Source organism: Babesia bovis, chromosome 3 (genome assembly GCF_000165395.2).
Source record: "Babesia bovis T2Bo chromosome 3, whole genome shotgun sequence".
Lineage (NCBI taxonomy): Eukaryota > Apicomplexa > Aconoidasida > Piroplasmida > Babesiidae > Babesia > Babesia bovis.
The window spans coordinates 1164040-1183824 of NC_010575.1; the positions used below are offsets into that span (position 1 = coordinate 1164040).

The window sequence follows — 19785 nt, forward strand, 5'->3', positions numbered from 1 at the left end:
CCACTATGAACACAGCTAGAAGACGCTATATATTACGCAAAAATGTTGGGTACACCTTCAGCGATTGTTCCATCTGCCTTGCGCTGCCAGTACTCGCCGGTGAATTCCCAGCTAGGGGCATTGGTTTCCGGATCCAGGTGCTTGAGGAACCATCGTGGCTTATGTGACGCTTCACCGTCTATACTTTTCTTTGCGTTTTCACGCTGTACTTCTTCCAGACGGTGCTTTTCACGCACGGCGCGGTCCATATCACCATCTTCGTAAGCACGCAAGTCAGGTCTAAATCGTGAGTCTGTGCATGGCATATGGGCTCCTTGTCTCGGGTCATAATCAGTGGAAAGCTCGTTGAGCTCCATCGTTATCCATCCGAACCCATAGTAATGCTCGGAGTACATTGGCCGTGAGTTTGCTCGCCACATTTCACGACGCGTGCCGCTGACTATGTCTAACTTCTCCCAGTCAATTTCATTGACGAATGCGTCCCACGCATCCTCTTCATTCTTGTAGAACGCGCGGTCGTAATCTAGACGGCCGTCTGGTAGCAACAGCTTGGTATGGCCGCGACGTGCCTTTGGCCTCACGCGCTCCATATATACCGCTTCGCTCCACTTGCCTGAAATGTAATAGTGTGGTGTTCCATAGCGGTCGTGGACTAGAGCGCGTACTTTATGTATTTCCTTGTCGAACCATCCTTTACGCAGGTATTGCACCACTGCGAATTCGCCACTAGTGACATTTCTTAGAATAGCGGTGCCAACAGTCTCTATCCAAATCTTCCCTATGATTATATTGTGTATCACCACGTAACAGCGCTGCAAGGAATAGTGCTCCTTGGCGCCGTTGACAAACAGGTTAACTGTAAAAGGGCCTATAATACTGACTTCAACCGATTTGCCGGTTAATTTAACCATGGCATTAGTGCTACCGTATGACTCGAAGTTGTCGTTATGGCAGTGGAACGCACATATAGGGGGGTGGTGTCCAACTTGTTCAGCGATAAATTTGAAGTCGCGGTGGGTGATCTCAAAGGTCTCACCTAACAATGGGTTAAATGGCTTGTAAGTCCTGCCTACAGCCGAGGCATATGGAGTTATGCTGAAAAGTGTCACATATGCCATGCGGTCAATGGGATCCTCCTGCTTAGCTGCTGTATCCAGTAGATGGCTGTACTCAAACACCTCTGACTCACGCTGCAGGGCACTGGTAGGCTCATTCAAACATATGGGCATGCTTATGCGAGCCAGGTCCTTGCCAATGAGGTCCTTCAAAATTGACCAAATGCTGACCTTCAGCTCGGTACGGGGCCTGGGCAACCGCGTACGACGCTGGATGGTCACAGATGAATGGACACTAGAAGTATCAACCGATTCATATTCACCAGCATCACACGTTGCAGCCTTGTCAGGCTCCTTGTTAACCACCATATCTGATATATCCTCTAAAGCAGGGCGCGGCTCGGCATCAAAGGAGTTACTGTGAGAACGTTGAGCAATGTCTTCACACTCAAAAAACTCGTCATCCAGGTGGCCGCAGTATCCAGTGTCAGAACTGTCACTATCTTCGGCGTTCAGTGTATGAGTCTTATCACTCACGTGCATCTGCAATGCAGATAATCCAACTACCTTCCTCTCGCCGTCTGCTACTGACCTAGATTGCTCCTGCTGCTCTAATTTCATGTTACGACGGGTCACTCTAAACAGTGACTGCTCCAGGTCCTTGCGCGAGCGCACCTCCTCAAGGTATAATTGCTGGAGGCTGGAATGATACTCACTCGCGATTAGGCTAAGGGTTTCAATCTTTTGCAAAGCTTCGCCTGTAAGTGAACCGCGAAGCTCAGCGATGATCTTAGACGTGATCTCGTCAAAGCAGCTGTTGTTAGTCAATATACAATTCAGCGGGGTCTGCGGCTCCTGACCAAACGACGTTTTAATGAACAGCTCGGAGACATCAACCGATTTCTCTACTGCATTGTCTAGTGTGTCCTCGATGCACGGGACTGATATACGCAAAGGAACGGCACCGGGCGTACTCTTCTCGCCCGGCGCCGCGTCGCCCTTACCATACGCTGACGGGACGCCCTCAACGCTGTATACACCTGACGGGGTCAATACTTTCTTTTGATTTGCTTGTAGTAAAATTTTCTGCGCCTTTTTGAACGCGACGTACCACTTCTGTTTCTCGGCAGGTGTGTCGGTGCGCAGGCAGACTACACCCCTGCCCAAAACGTCAATATCGAGTCGCACGGGATCGTCTATATAAGTTGTGTTATAGATTAAATTATACACATACCTGAGCACAATCTCATTGTGCACTGTGATAGGATGAACGACTCCTTGACCAAACCGTCCTTCTCTAGTGAGTACTTTAGGCAGCCATGTTCTAGCATGAAGTAGCTGCACATAGTTGGTTCTATACACCAATATAACGTACCGACGTCGCCAACTGCCTATGAAATTGGTCCACTTATTAAGCCAACCTTCATGGAGGTAGCGCTTTTTGTTACGAGACGACATCGTGAACACAGTAGTGTAATTCACGAGGTGTAAGATACAGGTGGTATAGTAAACTGCGCCAGTACACCACTACATAGATTTGGGGTGTACTTTCGATAAAAACAACTGATAGTAGCTTCAGTTGGCACTGGACCATGGGGACATGGCATAAGGTCGCCATGCAATATCGAGTGGCAAGCAGTACAAAAATGATAATGTATCAATCTGAAATCTAAATATTAACAGATCCCAGGTCGTTTACGATAGATGGCAGCGTGACACATCACCCTTACACACTACCTACCCATTGATAGAGTTCGTCACTTTCTGTGATTTCGGATCACATTGGACCTGCGCACGCTGCTGACGGGTAGGAATGGGCTCCATAGGCTTGTTACCAAGCTCCATACGTCGGCGCGCTATGCGCTCTTTCCAACTACGGCCGCTATCACCAACCGTGCCTTTGTTAGTATGTTTGCTTTCTGAGGTTTTGGACCGCTTAATCAAACCGCCCTTAGCGTAGAGATTGGCATCGCATGATGGCTCTTTGGGGCCCACGCGTTTATCGCGGCCTCTAGCCTTGTCCACTATGTATCCTAGTAGATCTAAGGGATCCTATGGCAATATATGAAATCATTGGTCACACTTACATCGGAAGTGCCACTCAATTGTGGAACTGACGATTCCACAGTAGATGTATCATCTCGTTGCTCCGGTTGGGGGCATGTGTCTAGTCCATCAGCACTCTTCCTGGCATATTTCAGGGTAGATGCATCCGGTCGTAAAGGGTACATAGCACGGCCACCGGCCATTACAACTTGCTAGTGAATTCAATATGCTCAGTGGTATGCCAATATTGACGCGTGTATGGGTTACCAGAGCTGTATCCCTGCGATGTATCTTTGTCTGTTACGTCAAAACAGAAGTATGTAACTCCAGTGGTTACACGACGCCCCTGAAGTGGTAGCTGTCCCTGCAATACGCAGGATGGCGAATCGGTATTTATACCCTCAAGACGTATAGTATTAATCGCGCAATTATCGATGTTATAGGTAACCGCTGATTCATCCAATGACTGTTGAGTGAATTCAGCCTCATCAAAGAGTGAAGTTGCCTGGAACTCCGGGAAGTCTAGCAGTACAACAGACTCCTCGACTACGTAAGGCTCCTTCAATGAACCATCGCCACTCGGAGCCGTGTCATTCATATCATAACAGAGTACCCAGCAATACGAATAAAGTGAGATACAAGTGTAGATCCAAGATATACTGGCACAGCTCAAAATGGTTACCTAACAACGACCTTCCATTTATAAAATACTAGCAAACTGTAAACAGACTATACTAAGGCTAATAACAGCATCTTTTATCTAGACTATAGGTTACAATTTGGATACTTCAGTATCAACTCTACGGTGTGTGTGGCTAGGCCGTTACCCCAAAAGGACAACTAAAGGGCCATTTGAATCTGCAAAAGCGCCTGTTGTTATATATCAATCTAAATAATCGCATGTTTGGGGAAAAGTGCCCATACAAAGGTTCTGGTGACATTAGGTAGACGTAGAGTTCGACACTAGTACGTACACAAAGGACGGTATCTAGCTAACAGAGCCTAGGATATAGCACGTGTTAACCAACTGTAGATATACCTAAAATATAGCACGCTTATCGCGGGGAGTAGGGTACCTGCACGAGCTGAAGTGTCAAGCTGTGATTTGAAGTAAGCAGCACCAGAAGGACAAGCAGAGAAAACGCCACACGGAGGATCCACAGCCCGCTGAAAACGCTAAAACTCGGCGTCACACATCCTAGTTACACCTGTTGATCCACCTTCAACACATGTGACATATACTAAAGCGATCGGATCCACGATCAAAACTATCATAGGACGGACGTCTCTTAATCTGGACGCAATAAGTGCATAGGAAGACAGTAGTGTCTGTTTGTAATTTAATTTTTAAGCCATGACGCGAGGTGTCTGAGAAACTGTTAGACAACCTGGCGAGCGTCTTTAATATTTAACACACCAACGAACATGGACAGCAAATAGAAGCTGTATTTGAAGACTTCATACAGCCGATTTGGGGGTAACGGTAATTCTTATAGGCTCCTATTTATCCGCGCACGATTGCACGCTTCATTGTTTTTCACGTCGGGTTAGAAACGAAAGAACGCTGCGGTGCGTCGGTTATATACACATAGGGACAGGAAAATCCTATTATATTTCGTTCAATTGTGGCGTTTAAAGCCTCCATTGGCCTTATTATCCTGGGAGACGGAATTAAGGGACCTTGAGAAGGAAGACACGGCGTATTTGTCATTGTCCAATAACACTGGAGTTATCCAGAACTGAACTAGACAGAAATCGCCTTTAAACTTCAGTTTCTAGGTATTCCGGTCCTGTTGTGCTGAAACTAGCTTAATAGGATTCCTTCCTTTGTAGATGCTGCCGATGGATGTAAAATGTACACTTGTATGAACGGCAACATCCACTGTGTTATTTGACAGCTACGCACGTTATGTATACAGTGGATTCCACTTTACAACGGTCTTGTTTGGGGAAGATAGGCCTCTGGTTTATGCTTGCTTAAGGCAAGTTGAGATCTAAGGGGTTGGTTTGATATATCGCACGTTAAGGTCTGGCAATACCACCGAGGTGACGTCGGATCAGGGAGTAACTGTGCTATCGTCATCGAAAGATGCTGAGCACATCTAGGAAGGGATCAACTGAAGACTACATACTAACCAAGGATAAACCTAAGGGATATATAGGAGCAGGGCGCTCATTTTTAGACTTGTTGTCAAATTTCCTGGATACAACCAGGGTTGACGATGCACAAATAGGTGTTAGTGATACCGGGGTACACAAGAAGGTTCATTGCAGCAGGTCCCTGAGACTATTTAGAGCGCTTGCACATCGATTTAAAATACTGCAGCCGATAAACCTGGTGGCGGACTGCGCTGGGAACCCGGAAAATATGCAGGCAGAGCCAGGTACCCGCCGTGATGGAGGCAATACACCAAAAGGCACGCGGACCTCCAGCAAACGCCCGGGTAGCTGCCCAAAGCCTAAGATAAAGGCGACTAAAATAGATACGTGCCACCCTGAGGGTGCGAATATATCGCTGCTGGAATTGCCTCCAAATGCAATTGACCATATGCATAACGTTACGGCCAGCACAACTGCGACGACGCACAGTATTATCGCGAGTAGCAATTCACCAAACAAGAACCACTGCAGCAACACGAACCGAGTGAACAAACAGGTGCACCGTGATAAAGACTGCTGCTGGGATGTTCCCAATCCACTAACTAGGGCCTATTCATGCGAGAAACATGGATGCGTCAAGCACCTGCGCACAAACGCAAGTTTGGAAGGTATGCCGAAGCCAGAGTATAACTCCCTGTGTACCAAGTGTATGCCTGAAGAAGATCGGATAACCCGTGGATTCAAGGGACTACTGATACAAACACCGATTTTCAAGTATGTCAATGACCCGAAGCAAGGGCACAGGGACAGTACACCAACATTCGATCGCTCATTCCTCATCCACGAAACTGCGCTGGTAGATGGAATGACAATAACGGATGTATATGATCTACATACTAACCGACTGGGTAAAGGGAGTTACGGACAGGTACTCAAGGCATGCCACAAGGAAACGGGTGAAGTCAAGGCAGTGAAGGTAATACGCAAGGCAGCAATTGAAAATGCAATGCGCATGAAGCGTGAAATCACGATAATGAAGAACCTGGACCACCCAAATATAGTCAAGCTGCTGGAAATATACGAGGATGAGGAGTGCCTCTACCTCGTCATGGAAATGTGCAGTGGCGGGGAATTATTCGAAGAAATTGTACGGCGAGGCTGCTTCAGTGAACAGTATGCCGCTACGATGATGAGGCAGCTATTCTCCGCTATAGCATATTGCCACGGTAAAGGAATCCTGCACAGGGACCTCAAGCCGGAGAACATACTCTACGCCAACACAAGCGATAACTCGCCCATTAAAGTTATAGACTGGGGATTCGCTACAAAGTGCTACAAAACGCACAAATTCACCAGTTTGGTGGGTACGCCGTACTACGTAGCGCCCGAGGTGTTGATCGGTAGCTACGACAAGAGCTGCGACATGTGGAGCGCCGGGGTCATCATGTTCATCATGCTGGTGGGATATCCACCATTCCACGGCAACGATAACGCCACTATACTGAACAACGTCAAGAGGGGTGCCATCAACTTCGTGCCGCACCACTGGAAGCATATTTCCAAGAGTGCAGTAGACCTTATAACAAAGTGCCTGTCGTACGACCCTAGGCACCGCATTTCAGCAAAGGCAGCGTTTAATCACGAGTGGATCCTAAACAATGCCACCAGCGTCCACGTCAACCCAATGGTGCGGCATTCGCTCACCAAGGACCTGGTCAAGCGGTTCCAGAAGTTCGACAACTACAGTACCATGAAGCAACTGGCACTCACGTGTATCGCACACCACCTCTCGGATGGTGATATAGGCTCGCTGAGCACGGCTTTCAATGTGCTGAACAACGCCGGAGACGGCGTGCTGTACATCAGTGATATAGTCAAGGGACTCCAAAGCGACAAGGTAAAGGGGCAGTACGACCCCGCGATGCAAAGGCTCGTGGAAAAACTAGATACCAACGGTAGCGGAGCTATCGACTACGTAGAGTTCCTTGCAGCATCGATAGACGAGGATGTCTACAAGCAAAAGGATTTCTGCAAGAAGGCTTTCAAGGTGTTTGACCTCGACGGCAAGGGAGTGATAACAAGAGAAAACATGTGCAAGGTCTTCCAGTGTAACATGGGAGGGTGCCAATTTACCCAGGATTTCGTGGAGCAGATTTTCAACGAGGTTGATTTGGACCGAGATGGCGTGATCAACTACACCGACTTCTGTACCATGCTTTACGGGCTGTCCAACCCAGAGGAGGTGCCCACACTGTAGACAGTGCCATCAATATGTATATACATAGTATGCAAAATATAGTATATATTGACACCCAAAGCGGCGTGTTGTTGTTAGCCCTGATTGCCCTTCCCGGAGTCAGGTTCACTTAAGCTTTGGAAGAGGTCTATGGCGGCCACGAGGTCGCCATCCGATGCCTCCAATACAGTTATACACAAATCACGGTCCTCGAGGCCCATGTCCAGCATCTGCTGCAACTCATGGGCGTACCGTACGTCGCTTGGTAGTGAAATGGATGGCGCATCATCAGGATCACTTGATGCAGACTTTGAAGCAACAGGCTCCTCAATGGACGTGTTGCCAGATGCTCCACTGGAAGATTCAGTGCCCTGGCATGAAAATCTAGAATGACTGGATACGGAATTAGCACCCTCACTTCCAACAGAGGCACTAACACGAGGCTGACCTGTTAAAGCCGATGAATTGAAAAAATTGCTAAGGTGAGCCAAAGAAGCATTCATAGCCATGCCAGAAGCACCCGAGTTGGGTACAGATGGATATGTACTTTGAGGAGTAGCCCAAGGGTTAGGAAAGGCTTCAACGTTGAGTAGCTCATTGGGCTTGGGAGTAACCAATCTGTCGTAGCCCTTCAAAGTCATGGATACCTTGCGGTTGTCCTTAGTCATAGCCTGCCATAGGGGTTGCTGAATACTGCGATGCATCTGACACAAAGCACGGAAACCACCAGGCAACGCCTCGATATTGCGCCAAGCAGTGTCAGCCTGACGAGCAAGCTCCTTAGCCATCTCAGGGTTAGTAGCAGCACGCATCACCTGATTCATCAACTCCGAGTCTGCAGTCAACTCACGCAACATGCGATTGGTTTCATTCATCTGCATACTCTCCTCACTGTCAGACCGAGTACCAGCTTGTTGGGAACCCATGGCGTCCACAAACCTATCGATATCAAGGTTAGCAGTGTCCGTCACTAGACGACGAGCGTGAGCAGCATTTACACTTGGACCACGACGATCGCCAACAACAGATTTACCGTCATTTTCCAAACTTGCGCCCTTATCATCACTGGAACAAGGCTCTGCGCGGGGTACTGACTTGTCACCAACCACAGATGATGACGAAGAAACGTCAGACGATACTACACCCCCGTCCTTACCGTCATGGACGTTGGAACTGTCACACGAATCCACACCAGGGCAACTCTTCTTGCTGCTAACAGAATCAATAGAAGTGTCAATCGAATTCTTGCCACCGGCACCCCTACCAACAGAGCGGCCGTCGGCCAACGCGTCATTTGAATCCTCTGGCATCACGGCCCGAAAACAAAGATGACAACACAACAAACTAGCAAAAGTATCAAAGATCGATGTGCAATAAGATAAACTAAAGCCAAATGATTAATAGACAATCACGCGATCATGCAGTGGCACGCCACCTACGACCAGTATACAGTACTCCCCTCACCCGTTACAAAAACCACTATATACATAACGTATTTAAAATATAAACCGAATTTTGATGCATAAAAGAAACGATTTTATACACACAACAAATCTAATGTGCACGTAACTCCACCAGGATCAAAGATACTCAATTTGGTACACACATACAGTTGAACCACTGATAAAATACAGTATACAGTATAACGAGAAAATAGTATTACGCATTCGACAACCTTATCTCGGTTATACTGCTGGTCGTCACCCCACCAGTACGATTTATCAGAATCTACGCCAAATACGCACATGAAAAGAAACTATATGGGTTCCATTCATACCTATAGAGGGTATTCTAGCCTTAAGTGGGCCCATTAGCCATGCTAAATGGTATTGTAGCCCATTTACGATACAACGGAGCATTATAGCCATGGATGTTACCAGATTCCTCGACTAATTTCCATCGCATAGGCCCTAGTTGTCTTCTAAATTCCCTAATACCACGTATGTACCGCTAGTTGGTGCGTTATTGTATCCATTTTACTGGCACATCAATCATTTATGACGTTATATTACATAACACCGAAGTCCAACTTGTAGCAAAAAGATGCTTGATATCTATGTAACGCGTTAAGTAATTTTACTTGGGCCACGTTCTCCAGCCAAAAGAGATAGTGGCCCCAAGGTTTGAATTGTGTCATCCAGCATTTGCTGCACGATGCTATGGGAATCACAGAGCTGTCTACCTGATATATGGCGTTGTTGCGAGCGCTTGATACCGTGGAAGTGGCCAAATCAAAACCACAGTCAACCAAAATAAGCCCATGGGCACTTGCCATCTTATAACTGGTATTGAAAACGTATAAACCAGAACCTACTCGAACTTGGCCCCTTCGGGGTGTTCCAGGAGCCATTTGACCTTCAAACCGGGAATGATACCCTCCCCAACCTTGAACAAAACACCCATCATGCAGCGAACCTGTATCTTATGCCACAATAGATACTGTATCTTACCTGGTGCCACAAAAATGCACGACCGCATATAGTAGCAACACAAAGCAATTCGTTGTAACGCTCTACCTCAAAGGAATAGATAGTACCATGGCTGTCCTTGGGATTGCGATTGTCAGTTTTACAAAACTGATTGAAGTTGTGCTGACCTAGCTATACAATATGAAACCAAATAGATTAACATACAAAATGACGACATGCATCCTGAATCAATGAGAGATCCATAGAACCCAATTGGAAAAAGTATTTATAAACACGGAATGTGCAATTACGCCTTAGAATTATATAGAAAACAAGATACCACAAACCTCGAACTAAAGTCATCAGGAACATGTTTCACCCAATTCACACGAATGCCACGTGGAAGATGCTTGTTTATGGCCTTAGTAAAAGTGTTTATGCGATAACAAGGTCCCACGCCACGCTCATCAGGTGATACCGTTGAACACGGACTATTTGGTGGACTATAGGGCATTAACCACATAAACAAGGACATACCAAGGATCAGGAAAGAAACTGGCATAGTTGTGAAGTGCATGGACATCACGGTCAGTGCGACCACAGCGTTCGTAACCACTGTAGATATTGTGTTACCACTAGTGCGACTAACTTGTTCAAAACATCAGAAGCAACGTTAGCCAGAGACAACGCTCTGAACAAATGACCCTCTACAGTGTTAGGCTCATCAGACTGATATGCAAGGCCCTAGATTATACATGACTAATAACACAGCAGCACTTACGTGGTAACCCGTGCCTATATAAGAAAAGTCCATAAGCAGCTTACCACCGCAGCGACTGCCATCAGTACGACCCATTCTACATGACCTAATTCATATTTTATGTTACCCAGGAACTAGAAGGCATTACACTAGGTAAGTAAAAGTGAGTTACATAAATATGTAGTGGCAGATTAATTGATTCTGTGGGCTCAAAACTACCTCCAGTGAAATAGACAGGATATTTGTAGACAGACCATAACACAGGTAGCATAAAAGTCGGTATTTAATACCAAATAATGGATATCAAATTCTTCATACAATTAGGACCTATACTAAGTAACAAGGAACTCAACAAGTAATGATATTACTGGATAAAATAGGCCCACTGCCATGGAACATTGCAGACAATATATCAAAAGGAAGAATCAATCCATGGGAAACTAATAATAAAACACAGAAACGAGAACTATAGAATAATAACAAGTGTTTTATTCAATGGATAAAGCATATAGATTATAGTGGAGGCACCACTATCTTGCGAGTAACTTTACACCAGCGTAAATGTGTAAGGCCCTGTCATGAGGAAGGGTATATATAGAATATTCAGACAAGCATAAACATGATTAAGTAAATTATACCTATTGAATAACTATGCATAGTGCTAGTTTATACATAAAAGGGGTGACGAACTCTGATAACGTTAATGATTAATGCCGAAGGCATTAAAGGAATAGAAGAAAACTGATAGTCATCATCCCAATACCATAAACAACATATATAATGGCAACAGTCGTGAAATAAAACAACGAATGGGACGCAAATGTGACCAGAATAACCAAAATGGGTACCTTAGCGGACTGACGCCCTTCCTGAGCTGCATAATATTCGGTATCGTGGGAAGCAGCTTAATGCTGATACACGCATTCGGATATGTAGGATGCGTAGCTCTCGGTGAAGCCTTTGGTCCAAAGGCGCAATTGGCGACGTTCTGCTACCATACAAGACAGATAATTACCCTGTTTGCTGTTCTAGGCACAGTGCTGGCACTGATATCGGGATTATGCGGACGCATGTCATGCCTATGGCAACAATGGCTCATATCGATATTCTACTTCGTAGTAGCTGGCTATATCATCGCAAACCAACTGGTATTACACAGCAAGCTGGTGGTGCTAATGCGATTTGCAGCAGTTATAGCAGGGCTGTCTGGTATGGCACAAACGTCAGCCATATACTGTATGACCGACTGCGCAATGCCAGGAGAGTCGTTCTATAGCATCAGCAGAATCACATCATTCTTCGTAGGATGCACGTTCGCAGGACCCATGGTAACACTATGGATACTAGCCAAACGGTACTTTGAATCAGATGTCGTCATAGGGTCCTATGGACGCATAGCACAAACGTGCGATACACTGACACTAATGGCCTGCCTAGCAGGGGTATGGAGCGCTATAGCAGCATCAGTGACGAGCTATCTGTACTTCTCAATAGACACCGTATTCGCCATAGAGTCAGCGCCGTGGTTCCCACTCTTCGTGAAATCGCCCTGCCAACTCACAAGGGAAACTTTGAAAAAACACTTAAAGACGTTATATATGCCCTTGTTGTGGACTGTTAACCCCTTGTTCGTTGCACTGGCCATCGGTGTCACACTGAACTCGACCACGTCGTTAAAGCTCATATTCTGGCAGTATGTTATCTATGTGATATTCGCGGGCATATCGGTGACTTTGGGTTACCTAGTTTACGGAGCTCCAGATTGTGAAAATGAGTAAGTTCGTAATACTGTCCATACACTCCCATTAGGCAAGGATTCAAACAAAAGGTGCTCAAAACAAATGAATTGACTTGGCTACTTCCAGATGAAGAAGACCCGTATAGTAAAAAGTGCAGAAACCTAATGTTCCCAGGCGCCCAGTTGAGGTCCAAGGCACATAAACCAATGAATAGATGCTCGTTCCCAAGAGTAGGTCGCAACACACAATGGAGACAACTTAAGGGTGATCTGTGGTCTGAATGGCAAAAACACGATGCAACGTATCTACTCTGCCAAGAGCCCGTACACAGCATCTACGATACACTAGACACGCTGTTCTGCCTAGAAATCACGGACTTCTACGATAACGTGGGACCCATCATGCACCAATACAGGGCGTTGGTCAACTGTACAGGGCTTTTGCACGAGTACCCCTTCACTATAGATCCGACATGGACACCGTTGCAACAACTACATCAAATGCTAATTCACCAGAGAATGGTACTCATGGCACAGTTTGAACGGACAGGAAAGATGTATACTGAGGAATTGAGATCAAGGCTGTCTACCACCTCTTGTGGGTTCCTGGAACAACTGACCACCTTGACATTCTGCTGCCTGTCTGGTGTCGAGGGGATTAGGAACACGGACTACCTAAATGTGACCTCGAAAAAAGAACCAAGCAAAGATTGCCCCGACTTGTCTAAATTTGCCAAAAAGATACCGCATTGTATCTGCTGTGGTATAGATGGGAAGAATACGATCCATCAATACCTTGCTAGCTCCATTGAGTCGTCAGCACAACTGTGTGAAAAGATGATAGAAGATATGCATGCCGATGTATATCTACAGGATACACCGGGAAACCCCGATTACGGTAAAATAGATGATGAAAAGCGGATTGTTTGCGTACTAAGGGACTATTGCGAGTCTAACCTGCTGATAATCATATCGTTGCTATTTGTGGAAGAGTATTTGCTATTGTACGAATGGCTATGCAAACTCTCCTGGTATGTGCGCGATATGGAAAGGAGGCTAAGTCAAAGAACTAAGTGTACCGAACATTGCGAGGATAAGTGCTCTGATTCTAATAAAGACTGTATCTGGGACCAACTTAGACGCACAATACCTGATATATGCAGAATGCTTCTCAAGATGCATGATTCAAAAATCCAATTGCTACTCCAAGTCAAAAGTGAATCCATATGTTGTTATGGACCAGCTAGACCAGATCTCCTGAAAGATGAGTTGGAGCCATGTGTTCTTTTAGCTGTTACCAGGTTGATGGTCATCATTGTGCTGGCATTGGTATACCTGCTTGATCTTGAGGAGTGCATAGAGGGTAAGAAAGTACTGCAAAAACAAAATGTCCATTATGATGGAATGATATACCCAGTTAAGCCACCACAATGTAAAGATGAGGCATACGACTTGAAACTTTCTGCGATGAACTATATATTGCATGTATTGTCACAACTGGATACCTTTGATGCAGAATCAATTACAAACATCTTGGATAACGTTGTTGTCTGGTATGCCGGGTTCTGCAACAATATTTGGCAACTTTGTCCTGAAATCGCTTTCGAAGAACGATACAATTATGCAACAGATATATACCAAGATGAAGAGATACGTGTGCCAGTCCCTACAGCCGATGTTGTAGCACTAATGCATGGCAATAGGGGCATTCAATCACTATATGATAACATGGGAAAGTTTTCTGACACGATGACTAACTTGGAAAAAAGAGAGCGTAGTTGCGGTGAGATATGGGATTCCACAAACTGTTATAAAGATTCAGACAAGAGTGATTGTGAATGTGATGAAGAGGGGACCGATGAAAAGGACCGTTGTCTATGTTCAAATGATTTCGGTGTAGTTTCAGAAGATATAAAGAGCTGTAATGAGAACATATGTGACAATGTTAAAGCATTAGTTACTAGTATAACTACTGCTTTGAGCTGTACAACAGAAGCAATGGATTGTCAAGATGCATTGTGCAAATCTATATCTAATGTTGATCTGAACTCGCTCGAGATACTATGTCCAGATGATAAAGGTGATCAAGATGATTCGAAAACTGATAAATGTTCTGAAGAGGATACAAAACCTGAAAAATGTGATGAAAATGAATCGGAAGTTTCACGTTTTGGATATTTGGTCCTGACTTGTCTCAAATTGATAGATTATTGGAATTTTGAATGTTGCTGTACGGAACATGAAAAATGGAATTGTGGGTGTACTGCGTATGCAAAATGTTTACTGCAGTGTGAGCCTAAGTCATTCATTGTTAAACTCCTTAGATATTGTTTCGGTTGTTCAAATTGTTGTGAAGTTAAAAACAATGTGCTATGCACAAAGATACCATGCTTTTCTCTTTTGTTTTTGTACAACCTACACGATCAGCTAGGTACTAAGAAAAAACTACCGAACTGTAGACGCTGTCCAGATAAGAAGATTAACACTGAAATCCTTCCACCATGTACATCGGAATGCACGCCTTGTATGCATTTGCAATATTTAGGGGGGGGGTTAGTTGGGATGTGTTGTTGTGCTAGTCGATGGCGGAGACTACTTAGATGCTATGTATACTGTGAAGAAAATTGCCAAGCGTGTACAAAGAGTAAAAAGGGCAAGGTTCCTAATGAATGTAAGTCTGAACATTGTCAGAATAACCAACAATCGGAGGGTTTGCCTACTCACGGATGTGACTTGATGCGACTTTGCTCTTCCTTGTTCCATTGCGAAGGGTGTTCTAAGCCATCACAAGAAGCTGCCACAGAAGAAACTCAACCCGCAAAACTACATTGCGTATGTATAGACACAGCACCTTGGTCATATGGTAGCAAGGCTGCTATCATTGGTGACAAGCCTTGTGAACACCGCTTAGGCTGTGCCTTAAGCATCCTTAATCAAGACCTTTCAGCTTTCAAGCACAATGCTTGTGTATTTAACACCCAAATAAATTGTCTGGTTAAACAAGCTAAGGATATCAGTAACAATATTGATAATGTGAACGAAGCACTTGGATGTTTGTCGTCTCTTTTGTGTTATGCCCATTGTGGAGTAGAAAAAAGACGAGCGCAGCTAAAGGAACTATCAAGAGTCCCTGATGCGATAGGGGAACGATTTCCATGTTACGCTGAAACTATTAAAGATATATGCTATAAGGACGTTAGTGTTGTAACTATGATTAGGAGGTTGCTATTTGCCTGCTATGCAAGAATTCAACACCAAATTCTGTTCATCTATGATATCGATAGGACACTGATGTCAATATTCGCACAATGCTACCGATTGTTTACGATCAATAAAAATATTAGCATTATAAACGAAATCATGTCGAAGAATTGGGTCCTGCTGCTCAACTTCAAAGGAAGCCAAACTGAAGGATATACAGAAAATGACTTAAGTTCAGGAGAAGGATCGTGTTACGCTGGTGTAAAAGAAATGGTGAACACAAGTGATTGTAGCAACACGGCTATAGATGCACATATTGACGTTGGTGTAGAGTCGAAGACATCCTTTGTCTGCTTCAAGTATATATGGGTGTTCATATGCTTTACAGCATTGATAAAGTTCTTCAACTGGTTCGGTGTGGAGAATACAGTCAGTGAGTCCAAAACCATGCTGACCTCAATCACAGTGCTCAGTGCGGCACAGCTGGCCTCCGCAGTCAAGGCTAACGCCTATAACGCCACAGCACCTAAAGGTACAGGATGCAGTACCGGAACTAAGGTTAACCTCGTAATGCTTATGGGAATGCTTACTATCCTACTACTGTCATGGATATCGAATATAATAAATGGATATTGGCAGATATCAACCTCCATGACGTACATAACACAAAAAATGCGCCTTATAGGCTTCTTTGATACTGTAAAACCACCGACAACGCATCTCATCATGCGATCACTGTCAGATACGACGAAAACAGATGCCAAAGGACTATTGAAATTTTGGGGAATCAAGAAGATGCCTGAAGTTCTAAATAGTTCTACCATGGCACAAGTATTCGGGACGATACTTTTCGTCTCTGGTATTAACCCCTTTAGGTTTACCGAACAACCAAGCAGATCACGAACTCTGCACGAGTTCATGGCAAAGCAAATGGGAAGATCGGTAAAAAGTGTAGAGGCAGTACTGGATCTGGTGTCATTTCTACAAATGTGCCCAGATGCGGTGCAAATGCTCAATAAAAGCTCCTCAAAAAACAAAGGCACGGAAGTTGACCTAGAAATGCTATTGGGTGCCTGGGAATCAGAAACACACCTTATTGATGAAACCATGCGGTCAGTAGCTATACACCAAGACGTACTAAAAGAGCTCAAACGAGATATGGTACGAATGGTCAACAAAATGCCAAATCACCACTTTGCATCCCAAGTATATGAACTATGGAATGTTTATTATAATGGACAATTAAGTACAATGGGATTTAAAGTTATCGCAAATAAATCGCGATTACAGATATTAACAAGAAAGCAATTTGACCTAGAGAAATATTATATCGCACAGCAATATGTAGCAGACTGGGATATGTTCTGCACATGGCTGACAAAATGCTCCATATACGCGAATGGTTTGATGAAATACGATAAACAAGGGAGTACGTCAACTGAAGATAAAGAAAGGGCTTCATTGGTCAATGAAGGCATTAGCGCTCCACAATATAACTTGAGTCAGGAACAAGATTCTGATCACGAAGGTTCTGTACTCAGGAAATTCGTGGAATCCACAGATTTTGCAAGTTTCAACGTTTGTGATGCCTACTCTCCAGAAGGCGATTTTGAAGATATAGATGCGGGAGAGGAACACAAAGACGTTGATAAAGAGAAACAAAGTAAAATTAAAGTGAGTCCAAGATTCCTTTTCTCGTATGACTTTTGGAATTGGTTCAAACACTTTGATGCATTTAACCCTACGGGAGATTTCAAATATATAGACGATGTAGTAGAACACAGAAGTGTTAAGATAGACCCTGTTGAGTCAAAAGGCCAGGAGTCGTTGCTAGGCTCGGTAAGCTCGAAACACAAAGTAAGCGGACCACACCCACTCGACTGGTTTATGGCAAACGAGGCCAACACACAATGTTTGAAACTATTCAGGAATTCTGGAACCTACATCATGGAACATGAAGATGGTTACAGTGAAACGCGCGCATTGGAATATGGACGCGTATTCGAGAAAATAGACAAAGAACACGTACTATTGACAAGGGCTGATGCATGGAAAAACAACAAGCTCGAGTTCTGCACATATATGGACAGTGAAGAAGCTACATGCAAAGAAGCCGTTATGTCAGCATACAATAAAGCGGTAGAATTCGCAAATCGGCAGCATAATACCGAATATAATCTACTGGTGCTATTCTTCAAATTCGTGTTCCCGTCATACGCTGGGTTTGACGCGGTTAACACGAAGCTAAAGAACAAAGAAGATACAAAGGATCCTCTCGATACCATCAGCTTGTACAAAGCGCTTCACATTGTACCCAATGCAAACTCAGATGTCAATGAAACTGCTGATGATACTAGCATCATGCGCACGGATCTGGTCAACCCAAGTGAAGAGATATGTGAGGGCACGCCACAAAAAAATCTCAGACTTATAGGCCACTGGTGTGTATTCAACCCAGCGCCAATAACACAAAGCTGTGTCCAGCATGTTTTAATGTAACGTGGCACTATCACACGAACCACCGTTTGTAATACACGTGACGAGAACACGCTCGTAATATTCTGTATTTTTTTTGTAAATACTGTATAAACGCCCTTCAAACATAACGCATTTAAAGAAGTGCATGAAAAAGCATCTTCATTGATATCAAACAAGTTGTCATTCATCTTCATCTGGCTCTAGTTTGGTCAAATACTTGCTCAGCTTTGACATACGCTTCTTCTCACGTTCAACGAAAGCAGTGCGTGTCATGTCACTCGTATCCCACAAAAGAGCGGCAATGAAAAACTGGATATTTATACAAGCCACCCTCAACAGTTCGTAAGGTAAATATTCCGATAAAGTCGTCTGTATATCAATGCTGGTATATCCCAAAACCTACGTAGGCGTTCAGGAGCTTGGATATACCTATACCAAGCAGACTGTGCACTGTTAAAACAGCAGATGTCACCAAGGTACGTGAAGATTTGGATTTTGCCACCGGCTCAGCAAGGGGCAAAAATGTTTCAGTTGTCTGTAAGCACATATATAAACATTGTACTTATATACCTTTTCTTTCGCTAATATAGATTCACGGTCACCTTTAAAAATGAAACCCGAAGCCAGCAGGCCCTGTATACCTAAAGAAAGAGAAGAATACTGGGGGAATAACCCTAAACCCATAACAGGCAACATAAATATACACGCTCTTGGTAAACGTCCAAAAAAATTGCTACAAATGTATCTAAATCACTTTAGTATTAAAATTACCTGGTTAAACGTAAACGTGCAGAAATGTCAACATTACGCATCATCGCGCTAAAACGAGTATTGTTGGCTTTCCAGTACTCGCGGAATTCTGAAATGTTAATACCCGGAGGTGTGAACTCGTCAATGAGGTGTTCCTTCAGCATGGCTCTTTCTTCAGAGTGCTCTATAGGATTACCAAATTCATCCCTGAATAGATGTATAATACAAAAGAGTGTAACTCACTTATATGGGTTCCAGTACTCCTCCCAAGCAGCCGGACCATGCTGCATGTACGACTCCATGTGTTCAAAGGCCTCAACAAAATCTTTACGAAGGAATTCCTCAAAAGTTTCCTGGAGCTGTTTTTGCCGCTCCGTAGACATTGTCTGGATAGCATTGTGATATGAATTTATTATATGAGGCAAGGAGGCATCCTTAGTCACACCAATGGTCTCAAAAAACTTCTGGGTTTCAGCATCTGCAAATATGGCACATTATCAAACACACTCATACCTGTCTGGAGCCTGCCCTTCTTACGTAATATCGCAGATGCAAAATTGCCAGTTGGCATTGGAGGTACAAACCATTTTCCCTTGAAGGTATTAGAAAACCAGCTTCCAAGAGATCCGAACAAACCTAAAGCAAAGCTAGGATTCTTGCAACATTTTATCCCGATGTTGACCCTGCTGGTGGCTATACCCTTTGCACGGTGATATGGAGTGATGCGATTTAATTCTGAATGCGATATGCTGTTCAACGGAGATGGATTCCAATGAACAAATGACAACAGTGGACTCAGTGGCCCGGTACCATGTTTAATTACCCTTGAATTGATATTGATACAATCAACAGCAAATTGATTGAACTTGAAACATATCACTCTAAAGAATATTATACAAAAGATGGGCCTGATTAGACAAAGGCGAAACATTTGCGTTAATCCATTTCGACATGAAATAATGCCGTCGAACTCCTTGTGGATTAAATAGATCAAACATATTTACTTCAAGACT

General features: G+C 44.2%; 8 protein-coding genes across 8 annotated transcripts; 2 read left to right on the forward strand and 6 right to left on the reverse strand.

The window, feature by feature from the left end:
• Positions 1–20: 20 nt before the first annotated feature.
• BBOV_III005450 (Oxysterol-binding family protein) lies at positions 21–2603 on the reverse strand. Its single transcript, XM_001611626.2, has 3 exons — positions 2431–2603; positions 2290–2393; positions 21–2251 (listed from the first exon to the last, which is right to left on the reverse strand). The coding sequence occupies exons 1-3, from the start codon at positions 2511–2513 to the stop codon at positions 33–35; spliced, it is 2406 nt and encodes an 801-aa protein (XP_001611676.2). The 5' UTR covers positions 2514–2603; the 3' UTR covers positions 21–32.
• Positions 2604–2742: 139 nt separating this feature from the next.
• BBOV_III005455 (uncharacterized protein) lies at positions 2743–3323 on the reverse strand. Its single transcript, XM_051767158.1, has 2 exons — positions 3143–3323; positions 2743–3107 (listed from the first exon to the last, which is right to left on the reverse strand). Exons 1-2 carry the CDS (start codon positions 3302–3304, stop codon positions 2793–2795), a joined length of 477 nt encoding a protein of 158 aa, XP_051623682.1. The 5' UTR covers positions 3305–3323; the 3' UTR covers positions 2743–2792.
• Positions 3274–3769, reverse strand: BBOV_III005460 (uncharacterized protein). The gene has a single exon (XM_001611627.2). It carries the CDS (start codon positions 3697–3699, stop codon positions 3304–3306), a length of 396 nt encoding a protein of 131 aa, XP_001611677.1. The 5' UTR covers positions 3700–3769; the 3' UTR covers positions 3274–3303.
• Positions 3770–5160: 1391 nt separating this feature from the next.
• BBOV_III005470 (Protein kinase domain family protein) lies at positions 5161–7483 on the forward strand. Its single transcript, XM_001611628.2, has one exon. The coding sequence runs from the start codon at positions 5191–5193 to the stop codon at positions 7456–7458; it is 2268 nt and encodes a 755-aa protein (XP_001611678.1). The 5' UTR covers positions 5161–5190; the 3' UTR covers positions 7459–7483.
• Positions 7484–7491: 8 nt separating this feature from the next.
• Positions 7492–9082, reverse strand: BBOV_III005480 (uncharacterized protein). The gene has a single exon (XM_001611629.2). It carries the CDS (start codon positions 8745–8747, stop codon positions 7533–7535), a length of 1215 nt encoding a protein of 404 aa, XP_001611679.1. The 5' UTR covers positions 8748–9082; the 3' UTR covers positions 7492–7532.
• A 203-nt stretch (positions 9083–9285) lies between these two features.
• Positions 9286–11052, reverse strand: BBOV_III005490 (putative tRNA pseudouridine (38-40) synthase). Its single transcript, XM_001611630.2, has 9 exons — positions 10627–11052; positions 10495–10589; positions 10383–10460; positions 10193–10348; positions 10071–10158; positions 9888–10037; positions 9752–9852; positions 9620–9719; positions 9286–9584 (listed from the first exon to the last, which is right to left on the reverse strand). The coding sequence occupies exons 1-9, from the start codon at positions 10699–10701 to the stop codon at positions 9504–9506; spliced, it is 924 nt and encodes a 307-aa protein (XP_001611680.2). The 5' UTR covers positions 10702–11052; the 3' UTR covers positions 9286–9503.
• Positions 11053–11354: 302 nt separating this feature from the next.
• Positions 11355–18103, forward strand: BBOV_III005500 (putative integral membrane protein). The gene is made up of 2 exons (XM_001611631.2): positions 11355–12379; positions 12415–18103. Exons 1-2 carry the CDS (start codon positions 11415–11417, stop codon positions 18041–18043), a joined length of 6594 nt encoding a protein of 2197 aa, XP_001611681.1. The 5' UTR covers positions 11355–11414; the 3' UTR covers positions 18044–18103.
• A 49-nt stretch (positions 18104–18152) lies between these two features.
• Positions 18153–19733, reverse strand: BBOV_III005510 (uncharacterized protein). The gene is made up of 6 exons (XM_001611632.2): positions 19286–19733; positions 19016–19250; positions 18794–18979; positions 18593–18755; positions 18426–18557; positions 18153–18391 (listed from the first exon to the last, which is right to left on the reverse strand). The coding sequence occupies exons 1-6, from the start codon at positions 19701–19703 to the stop codon at positions 18203–18205; spliced, it is 1323 nt and encodes a 440-aa protein (XP_001611682.2). The 5' UTR covers positions 19704–19733; the 3' UTR covers positions 18153–18202.
• Positions 19734–19785: the final 52 nt, after the last annotated feature.